Source organism: Pithys albifrons, chromosome 25 (genome assembly GCF_047495875.1).
Source record: "Pithys albifrons albifrons isolate INPA30051 chromosome 25, PitAlb_v1, whole genome shotgun sequence".
In the NCBI taxonomy this organism is placed as follows: Eukaryota; Metazoa; Chordata; class Aves; order Passeriformes; family Thamnophilidae; genus Pithys; species Pithys albifrons.
Genome location: NC_092482.1, coordinates 5,762,462 through 5,773,631, shown reverse-complemented (window position 1 = coordinate 5,773,631; position 11,170 = coordinate 5,762,462). Strand labels below are relative to the sequence as shown.

Sequence of the window (11,170 nt, the reverse complement as noted above, 5' to 3'; positions counted from 1 at the left end):
CACACACACCCACCCACCCACCCACCCACTGTGGCACAAACACACACTGCCACAGACCCTGCAGGGAAAGGAGATCCGGGGACACCCGCGGGCAGAGGCGCCTGCTCTGTAACTGTTGAGCCCATTGCAGACACACACACACACACAGAGACAGACACACACACACTGACCCCTCTCAGCCACTGTATCCACCCCTCACAGCCACCACAGCCGCTCCCCTCACACACTGAGCCCCTCACAGCCGCTCCCCTCACACACTGAGCCCCCCCACAGCCGCTCCCCTCACACACTGAGCCCCCACAGCCGCTCCCCTCACACACTGAGCCCCTCACAGCCCCCCCACAGCCGCTCCCCTCACACACTGAGCCCCCCACAGCCGCTCCCGTCACACACTGAGCCCCTCACAGCCCCCACAGCCGCTCCCCTCACACACTGAGCCCCCCACAGCCGCTCCCGTCACACACTGAGCCCCTCACAGCCCCCACAGACGCCCCCCTCACACACTGAGCCTCCCCACAGCCGCTCCCCTCACACACTGAGCCCCCCCCAGCCGCTCCCCTCACACACTGAGCCCCCCCAGCCGCTCCCCTCACACACTGAGCCCCCCCACAGCCGCCCCCCTCACACACTGAGCCCCCCCACAGCCCCCCACAGCCGCTCCCCTCACACACTGAGCCCCTCACAGCCCCCCCACAGCCGCTCCCCTCACACACTGAGCCCCCCACAGCCCCCACAGCCGCTCCCCTCACACACTGAGCCCCCCACAGCCCCCACAGCCGCTCCCCTCACACACTGAGCCCCCCCACAGCCGCTCCCCTCACACACTGAGCCCCCCACAGCCGCTCCCGTCACACACTGAGCCCCTCACAGCCCCCCCAGCCGCTCCCCTCACACACTGAGCCCCCCACAGCCGCTCCCCTCACACACTGAGCCCCTCGCAGCCCCCCCACAGACGCCCCCCTCACACACTGAGCCCCCCACAGCCCCCACAGCCGCTCCCCTCACACACTGAGCCCCCCACAGCCGCTCCCCTCACACACTGAGCCCCCACAGCCGCTCCCCTCACACACTGAGCCCCCCCACAGCCGCCCCCCTCACACACTGAGCCCCCCCACAGCCCCCCACAGCCGCTCCCCTCACACACTGAGCCCCTCACAGCCCCCCCACAGCCGCTCCCCTCACACACTGAGCCCCCCACAGCCCCCACAGCCGCTCCCCTCACACACTGAGCCCCCCACAGCCCCCACAGCCGCTCCCCTCACACACTGAGCCCCCCCACAGCCGCTCCCCTCACACACTGAGCCCCCCACAGCCGCTCCCGTCACACACTGAGCCCCTCACAGCCCCCCCAGCCGCTCCCCTCACACACTGAGCCCCCCACAGCCGCTCCCCTCACACACTGAGCCCCTCGCAGCCCCCCCACAGACGCCCCCCTCACACACTGAGCCCCCCACAGCCCCCACAGCCGCTCCCCTCACACACTGAGCCCCTCGCAGCCCCCCCACAGACGCTCCCCTCACACACTGAGCCCCCCACAGCCCCCACAGCCGCTCCCCTCACACACTGAGCCCCCCCACAGCCGCTCCCCTCACACACTGAGCCCCCCACAGCCGTTCCCGTCACACACTGAGCCCCCCCACAGCCGCTCCCCTCACACACTGAGCCCCCCACAGCCCCCCCACAGCCGCTCTCCTCACAAACTGCGGCCCCGCCGTTCCCGCCGCCGTTTTTAAACCGGCCGCGAGGCCCCGCCCTGCGCCCTGATTGGTCCCGCCTCGCCGGTGCCGCGCGAGGCCTCATGGGAGCTGTAGTCCGGCTGTCAGCGCAGCACACCATGGGAGTTGTAGTCTCGCCGCCACCTGCGCCCCCTGCCGGCGGGTCCCGGGACAGCAGCGGGGCAGAGCCCGGAGGGTCTCGGGGGTCTCGGGGGGTCCCGGGCCGGGGCTGCGGCCGCACCGGCCTCTGTGCGGCCCTTCTGCTCCGGGCTGCGGCGACAGCCCGACCCCGTCACCACCTCCACCTGGGATCAGTGCTGGGGAACAGCCCTAGGACCCGCCAGGGTTTGGGGGAGACACACACACACACCTGGGGGGACACACACACACCTAGGGACACACACCCACACCTGGGGACACACACCTGGGGACACACACACACCTGGGGACACACACCTGGGGGGACACACACACCTGGGGACACACACCCACACCTGGGGACACACACCCACACCTGGGGACACACACCTGGGGGGACACACACACCTGAGGACACACACCCACACCTGGGGACACACACCTGGGGGGACACACACACCTGGGGACACACACCCACACCTGGGGACACACACCTGGGGGGACACACACACCTGGGGACACACACCCACACCTGGGGACACACACCCACACCTGGGGACACACACCTGGGGGGACACACACACCTGGGGACACACACCCACACCTGGGGACACACACCTGGGGACACACACACACCTGGGGACACACATACACACCCCTGGGGACAGACACACACACACACCTGGGGACACACACACACACCCCTGGGGACACACACACACCTGGGGACACACATACACACACCTGGGGACACACACACACCCCCCTGGGGACTGACACACACACACACCTGGGGACAGGCACACACACACCTGGGGGGACACACACCCACACCTGGGGACACACACACACACACCTCTGGGGACAAACACTGACATACCTGGGGACAGACACACACACACACCTGGGGACACACACACACCTGGGGACACACACACACACCCCTGGGGACACACACACACCTGGGGACACACATACACACCCCTGGGGACAGACACACACACCCCTGGGGACAGACACACACACACCTGGGGACACACACACACATAGACACACACCTAGGGGGACATCCACACACCCCTGGGGACACACAGAGACACACACACCTGGGGACAGGCACACACATCTGGGGACAGACATACACACACCTGGGGACACACACACACCTGGACACAGACACACCTAGGGGGACATCCACACTCACCTGGCCACACCCATCCCCGTGTCCCCAGGGCTCCCATCCTCTGACCCCACCACGGCCACTCCGGATGTGGCCGCTGGCCCCGGGCACCCGCTGTCACCGCTAACTGGGTCACATCCTGCCCGCGCCAAGGGAGCGGGGCCGGGCTCGTGTGCTCGAGGCTCCCGGTGGCTCTGTGGGCCCTGACAGTGTCACCTCCCTCACAGTGGCAATGCTGTGTTCCCCTTCGTGGGCCCACTCGGGCTCTGGGGACAGGGACATGGCACTGGTGGCACCCCCAGTGTCCCCAGTGGAGGTGGCAGAGGAGCCACCAGCACTTGGGGACAGGGAGCCCCTCTTGGCTGGGCCGATTAGAGGAGCCACGCGGGGGCTGGGGTGGGGAGTGGCAGGAGGACCCTGTCCCAGGGTGGGGGACACTGGGGACACAGACAGCAGACGGGGAGATGTCACAGCTCTGCTTTACCATGTTGTCACCCCGGGGGGAGGCAGGACGGTGGCTCCCCCGCCCCAGCGCAGCCCCCCAGCCCGGGGCGCTGAGGACACTGCCCGTCTGTACATGGGGACACACCCACGACACCCCCGGCACCGCCCCGGGGGGAGGCAGAGGGGACGGGGCACCTCGGGACAAGGGGCGGCACAGCCGGGGGTCAGGGTGCAGTGGGGCAGCGCAGGGGGTCCCCCAGCCTGTTTGCCACCCCCCAACCCTCTGCAGCCCCAAAGCCCTCAGTTGGCAGCCGTGGGATGAGCTAAAGGGAAAAGCGGAGTTTGGGGGCGCCGGGAGCACCGGGCGGGGGGATCCGTGGGCATGGGGGGGCCGTGGGGCTGGGCGGGAGGGAGGGGAGGCCGTGGGGCTGGGGGGCAGCAGGGAACTGAACCACGGCTCAAAGATGCTGTGAGGCTGGGGAGTCTGGGGGGATGCCGGGGGGCTCAGCGGGTGCCGGGGGCGATGCCGTGGGGCTGGGGGGCTCAGGAAGGTGCCGGGGGCGATGCCGTGGGGCTGGGGGGCTCAGGAAGGTGCCGGGGGTGATGCCGTGGGGCTGGGGGGCTCAGCGGGTGCCGGGGGCGATGCCGTGGGGCTGGGGGGCTCAGCGGGTGCCTGGGGTGATGCCGCGGGTCCAGGCTCAGTCCGAGTAGATGATGAAGCCGGAGAAGGTGCTGTACTTGTTGTTGTTGCCGCCGTGGGCTTTGCCCCCGTCCAGCTTGATGAACACCTCGTCCCCCGCGTCCAGGTGCAGGATGACGCTGTTACTCGCGTAGTCGTAGTTCTGGTCGGCGTCCTGCGCGATGGCGCTGGCCCGGACCTGCCCAGGGGACACCGCGGGACCGCTCAGGGCACGGCCCGGCCCGCGGGACCCACGGGACACCCCCGCTCCCGGCACACCCACAGCCGGGGGGATGCACCCCCTGGATCCCCACCCGTGGGCGAACAGGTCCCACGTGGATGAGGCTGCTCCGAGCATCGCCCAGAGCCTCCCCCTGACCCGGCGGACACCGACAGGGGACCGTGGCACGGACACGGGACGGCAGCGCTGGATTTGGATGCAGGACCTCAACTCTGCCATGGGATCCCCGCTCTGAGTTTGGGTGTGGGAACATGGATCAGACATGGGACGACAGCTCCGGATTCAGACATGGGACCACGGTCCACATACAGGACCCCGACTCTGGATTTGGATGCGGGACCACAGCTCTGACATGAGAGCCCAACTCCAGATTTGGATGCGGGACCCCAGCTCGGCACAGGACCCCAGCTCCAGAGTTAGATGTGGGATCACACCCAGGATACAGGACCCCAGCTCTGGTACAGGACCCCAGCTCCAGACTGGGGTACAGGACCTCGGCTCAGACACAGGACCTCAGCTCCGGATTTGGACACAGAACCCCAGCTCAGCCACGGGACCCCATCTCTGGATTGGGATGCAGGACCACGCCTGGGACAGCTCAGCCCTGACCCAGCCCACTGAATCCAGCACACCCACCAGTGCTTCCCACAAGCTGCACAGAGATCACCACCGTGTGGCAAGGGCTGAGCCCAAATCCCCCGCAGACCCCCCTCAAATGGACCCCAACCCGCTGGGGAGCGGGTGCTCCCTCATAAGGCTTTTCCTGGGTGCCGGGAGGTGCCGGCAGAGCGGAGGAGCCGTCACCGCCTGGAGAGGCGGCTCCGCGGCTGGACCCGCTGCCGCTGCACAATTCTGTGGGTAATCAAATCTCCGCCGGCGCCTCGCGGGGAGATCGCGGCGCTGGGTGACAGTGACAAGGCGGCTGGTGAAATCCCAAGTGAAAAGCAGAAGCGCTGCGCCGGGAGAAGGTGCCGCTAATTACAACCGACGAGAATCGGCTCTTAATTGGCTCGCGCCGGGCGGGCAGGCACCGGCGAGCGGCTGCGAGGTCCCGGAGCTGCGGGAACAGGAGGGTTGTGCCCGCGGAGTCCTGTCCTTTGCCCCCAGGATGGGGGTCCCGGGACGGGCTCCTCCCCGGGGATGCAGCTGCACCTCCCCGAGCCCACGGGCAGCGCCGGTGTGGTCAGATGCTGTTAACTCTGGAACCTACCGATGGCCCAGCTGGTCTTCCCACAGGACTTGCTCCCACCCACACAGCCTCGTGCCACCACCAACACTGTCACCCTGTTCAAAGCCACCCTGTGTCTACCCCGTCACCACCAGGGTCCCCGTTCCCGGGGGGGACACACTAAATCTCAGTCTGTCACAGGGGACGCTGCCTCTTCTGGGGTTGTGCCAAGGAAGAGGAGAGGGGGAAGAAGCAGGAGAACCAGGAAAAGCCAGGTTTGGCGCCAGGTTCTTGCCATTGTCCCCCCCGTGGCAGCCGGTGCCGCCCGGTGCCATCCGTCTTCCCTCGTTAGGGAGCCGGCTCGTCACGGCGCGCCCGCCAGCCCCTCGCTAACCAGGGAAGATAAATGGCAGCGCTGGGCCGGGCTGAGCCGCTCCCGGCACGGCGGTGGCACAGGAGGGGGGGCTGCCACCCTCCCCCGACCGCCTCACCCCCCTCGTCCTGCTCCTGCCTCGGTGTCCACGTGGCACAGCCCAGAGGTGGCAGCCACGGGGGTGACACGGCCCCGGCCCCGGCCGCGCTGTGGCCGCTGTCCCTGAGCCCGGTGGCAGCGCTGGGTGGTGTCCCCGGCTCTGGGGACGGGTTTGACAAGGGGGTTGGCTGCACCCAAGGGCTTTCAGGGGGACAGGGGGCAGTGGGGCACTCCCATGTCCAGGCCAAGCCACTCGCAGTGACACCCAAGGCCTTGAGGACACCAGGACACCGTGTGCCCCACATGCCACGGCCACCATGGCCCAGGACCCCCAAGGCGTGGCAGCAGGTGATCCCCAGGACCCCAAAATGCTCCAACAGGTACCCCCAGGATCCTTGGGCATGGCACTGGGTGCTCTCCAGGACCCCCAGACATGGTGGTGGGTGCCCTCCCAGGGCCCCTGAGCGCAGCAGGGTGTGCCTGCCCGAGACCCCCTGGGCACAGCAGTGGGTGCAACCCAAGGCCTTGGGTGAAGCAGCAGATGCCCCCCAGACCCCCAGGCAGGGCAGAGGGTGCCCTTGTAACCCCTCAGACAATCCCTGTGTGCTCCTGGGGGCTGTCCCCAATGGGGTCCCCTAAGGCTGTGACCTCCCCTGAGCCATGGACAATCCTCACACCACCAAGGGGACCCCAAAACCACCTGGTGCCACCCCCTGTCCGTCCGTCCATCCATCCATCCGTCTGTCTGTCCATCCATTTCCCCCTCCCACTGCCCCTCGCCTCAGCTACTGGCTGACACAAATAATAATTAATGCTAATTAACCACCAGCAGCAGCTCCCCTGGCTCTCATTAACTCCAGCCCTGACACAAGGGTGATGAGCTGCCCCCAAACCGGCAGCACCCAGAGGAAACTCGGGGGTCAGAAGGGGGCCCCAAGTCCTGACTCCCTCCAAAGGTGCCGAATCAACCCTTATCCACCAGGAGCCCCCTGGCTCCCCCCAGCTTGCCAGGGACAGGGGATTTGGGGCAACAACCCTCTAATTAACCCCATATTTTAATTATTTGGGGCATTTTGGGGGGAACTGTGTTACAGATATCAATACCGCGATGCCCTGCTAGTAATTAACAAGTGCTTAATTAAGCTGCAGCGCCTGCCCGACCACGGCTCCACTTGACGAGGGGCTCCGCAGCTTCTGGAAATTCATCCAATAACATCAATCCCCTCCAGAGTCGGGGGGGGGTGGGAAGATTTGAGGTGGTCCCCAAAATATTTTGGGCGAGGCAAAAGGGTCGAGATGAGTTTTTGGGGTGCTCACTCTGGAGTTACACGGATGCTGCTTGGGAGAAAGAGCCAGCAGTGCCAAGCTGCTCTGGGGCCCCCCTAAAATCTGGGGCTGGAGGGTGGGGGAAGGCAAAAAAAATTCCAATAAAAGGAAATTTGAACTGTTAGGATGGAGAAAATCTGCCGAGAGGATCCTGCTCCTGCTTGGAAGGGCTCGGAGCCGAGGGGTGAAGCGCAGTGGCTGTGACAAGGCTCCTGCCTGCTCCCCACCCCCGGCTGTTTTTGCGGGTGATAACTCAGTTTTGGGTTAATTCGGGGTCCCACAGCCGCAGGACAAGGATGCACCGCAGGGTGCGATGGCGGGGGAAGCGCCGGGAGGCGGGAACGGGCTGGGCTGGATCCCGGCGACGATGCCGGGCTGCGGTGACATCCAGGGGAGTGGGGCGCGGGTGGCAGCTCGGGGGGCACAGCCACGTCCTGTTCCTCCAGTCATGGCAGGGGGGGACATGGCATGGGAGAGGGGCACCTGAAGACCGCGGGGGTGGCAAGGCTGAGTCTTGGGCTCGGGGCGTTCAGTCGGATAAGATCGGAGGGATGCGGGAGTGGGGAGGGGGAAGGAAGGATGTGTGTCCCCCACGGCGTCCCCACGCAGCCCGGCCAGGGGTGGGGACATCTCTCCTGACATGGCAGCAGCAGAACCAGCTCTGGGCTGGGAGTGCAGCCCCCCAAAAGCTGGGCAGGCGCTGCCCCCTTCGAGGCCACCGCAGACATTATGCCTGCAGAGGAGCCCTGTCCCCGGCCAGGGACCCCAGCGGGGACAGTGACACGGCCCGGGGGGTCAGGGCACCCCGGGGATGCTGGGGGGGTGGCCAAAGACACCTCAAGGCACAGCGGGGCACATCTCCAAAGCCAAGAAAAGGACTGAAGGGACCCCTGTGGACATGTCAGGGCGGATGGTGACTGTCCCCAGCGCTGGGAGAGGGACGGGGCACCCGGGGGAGCGTGTTTGGGGATGGGGGAGGGGGGGAGGGATGGGGCATCCCGGGGTGTACCCGGAGCCCATCGCTGTCCCCAGGAGAAGGATAGGGCACCCCAGGGGTGCTCCTTTGGGGCACGGAGCAGGACAGGGGGTGCACCCAGAGCCCATCACCGGGAGAAGGACGGAGCATCCTGAGGGAGCATCTCCGGCGCTGGGAGAAGGATGGAGCACGCTGAGGATGCAGCTCCAGGGCTCGGAGCAGGACAGGGCACCCCGGGGAGTGCACCCAGAGTCCATCACGACACTGGGAGAAGGATGGGGCACCCCAGGGGTTACATCTGCATGGTGAGGAGAAGGATGTGCCGCCCTGGAGGTGCAACCAGAGCCCATCACTGCCAGCAGGAGAGGAACAGAGCATCGTGAGGGTACACCCTGGGGATAGGAAAAGGACAGGGTGCACCCAGAGCCCATTTGCACCACTGGGAGAAGGATGTGGCATGTCTGTGGCTGGGAGAAGGATGTGGCATCCCAGGGAGGCACCCAGAGCTCATCATTGCCACTGGGAGAAGAACGTGACACCCTGGGGAGACATCCCTAGGGCTGGGAAAAGAAGGTCCCTGGGGAAGCACACAGAGCCCATCATCAGCACTGGGAGAAGGATGTGGCATCCTGAGGGTTCGTCCCTGGGGCCAGGAGAAGGATGGAGCACCCCGTGAATGCATCCCTGGGGCTGGGAAAAGGATGGACCCCGCCAGGAAAGCACGCAGGGTCCATCATTAGCACAGGGAGAAGGATGTGGCACCCTAGAGGTGCATCCCTGGGGCCATGAGGAGGATGGAGCATCGCTGGGGCCGGGGAAAGGACGGGACACCCCGAGGAAGCACCCAGAGCCCCCCGGCGGTGCGTGGGGGGCCGCAGAGCTCCCGTGCCCGCGGAGGGAGTCGGGGTGGGCAGCGCTTACCTGCCCGTTCTTGCAGAGGTCGGCCCACATGCTGGTGCCGTCGCCGCCGCGCATGAGGACGTGGTAGGTGAAGAAGTAGGTGCCGGGGATGGCGCAGGTGAACTTGCCCGAGGCGGCATCGTAGCTGTTGCCCAGGTTGGTGACCACGTCGTCGAACTTGAGGACCTCGTAGCCCTCGTGGGGGTTCTTGAGCCCGGCGTAGAAGGCGACCCTGGGCACGGTGCTGTAGGTGGCGGCGCTCACCGCGCCCGTAGCGCCCGGTCCCGGCAATCCCGGCGGTCCCGGTCTGCCCGCTTCGCCCCGCGCCCCCACCGGCCCCGGCGGTCCCGGTTCTCCGGGCGGCCCCGGCGGCCCCGGTTTCCCCGGTCTGCCCGGTTTGCCTTGCGGACCCTGCACCAGCGTGGAGGGCGGCGGGAGGGGGCCGCGCTCGGCGGGCTGCGGCGGGGCGGCGGGGCCGTAGGGCTCGCAGACCATCCGGCAGGTGCCCAGCATCTCGTAGCGGCCGTCGGTCCCGGCGGAGCTCACCAGCACCGGGATGAGCACCACCAGCACCAGCACCATCACCACCCCCGCCGCGGCCGCCAGCAAAGTTTTGCGGCCCAGGCTGAGCCGCCGCCCGGCCGGGGCGCGCTGGCGCCCGGGGGAGGGAATGGTGCCGGCGGGGGGGAGCAGGGCGGCGGCGGCGGGGGGGGCTCGGGGCGGCGGCGGCGGCTCCGCTGCGCTCCGCTGGCTCCGGTGCGCCCCGCGCCGCTCGCGACACGCCCACCCGACCGCGACACGCCCACCCCGCGCTGGACACGCCCACGGACACGCCCATGGCCGGTGGTCACCACCCCCCGGACACGCCCACCCGCGACCCCCCGTTCTCGGCGGGAGTGGAAACTGAGGCAGGGAGGTGGGAGAGACCCCGAGTGCTCCTCTGAGCCCCACACCAAGCGCTCGGGACCCCTCGGTCACCCCGAGCCACGTCCTGTCCCCACGCAGTGCCACCCTAACCCCGGGCACCACCCGAGCTGGGGACCCTCCGGTGACCCGTCACACGTGTCCCCACGGAGGGACACCCACGGATGATGGTCCCCCCAGGGCCCATCCCACCTGCCTGCCTCAGTTTCCCCTTCCTCTCTGGAGGAGCCCCACGCTTTGGGACAGCCCAGGTGACACCCACGGGGCCCGGGCGTCCATCGCGGTCAGCCGTGGGGCGGCGTGTCACCGCTGGTGGCAAAGGCCACGGTGACAACGGGGCGCCCGCAGGTGCCACCGCGGGGATGGCCTGGCCCCGGGGGCTGAGCCCCGGCGGGCTCATGACATGGGGACACGCGGCTGCGCCCGCTCCGTCGCCTGCCATCTCCATCAGCCTCGGCGGGGACAGCAGGACGCGATGGCAAGTGACAGGCGCCGCCAGCGCCGGGGGTGAGCGAAGGACGCGGGCAGGGGGGTGGGACATGGACACACGGGCGGGGAGCGGCCCAGGGGCCACTGCCAGTGCCGCCCGCCACAGCCGTTCGGTGGCCCCGGGTGACAACACCGAGGTGGCATCAACCCTAATGGCACCTATGGGGTCATCGTCCCCCCTACCCCCGAAAAACCACCCCAGAGATGCATCTCCTCCGGCGCCACACCTGTGCAATGTCCCCAAACTCCAGGGGACACACAGGGGACAGACCCCACCCCCCTAAAACGAGGGGGGACCAAGGGGACACTCGGCAGCCATCGATCGCCCCCGCGTGTCCCTCGGCTCCCGCAGAGGCTTTAATCAGCGAGCAGAAATCAATTAGCTGCCTTTAAGGAGGCAATTATCCCTGGGGGCTTAACGAGACCTGGGAGGGAGAAAGAGTATTTTGGGGTGGGGGGCGCTGCCAGCATCGTGTCCCACCGTCAAAGCTGTCACCATCATGTCACCAGCTGCTTTC

General features: G+C 67.4%; 1 protein-coding gene across 1 annotated transcript; it reads right to left on the bottom strand.

Moving 5' to 3' along the window:
• Positions 1 to 4,039: 4,039 nt before the first annotated feature.
• C1QL1 (complement C1q like 1) lies at positions 4,040 to 9,988 on the bottom strand. Its single transcript, XM_071577460.1, has 2 exons — positions 9,261 to 9,988; positions 4,040 to 4,355 (listed from the first exon to the last, which is right to left on the bottom strand). The coding sequence occupies exons 1-2, from the start codon at positions 9,819 to 9,821 to the stop codon at positions 4,176 to 4,178; spliced, it is 741 nt and encodes a 246-aa protein (XP_071433561.1). The 5' UTR covers positions 9,822 to 9,988; the 3' UTR covers positions 4,040 to 4,175.
• Positions 9,989 to 11,170: the final 1,182 nt, after the last annotated feature.

What these genes read in the sequence shown, in the direction of transcription:
- C1QL1 (XM_071577460.1), bottom strand. Translation starts at nt 9,821, where the DNA reads ATGGTGCTGGTGCTGGTGGTGCTCATCCCGGTGCTGGTGAGCTCCGCC. An exon ending in ACCTCTGCAAGAACGGGCAG is followed by an intron (nt 4,356 to 9,260) that starts GTAAGCGCTGCC and finishes TCCCCTGGGCAG; the next exon opens with GTCCGGGCCAGCGCCATCGC.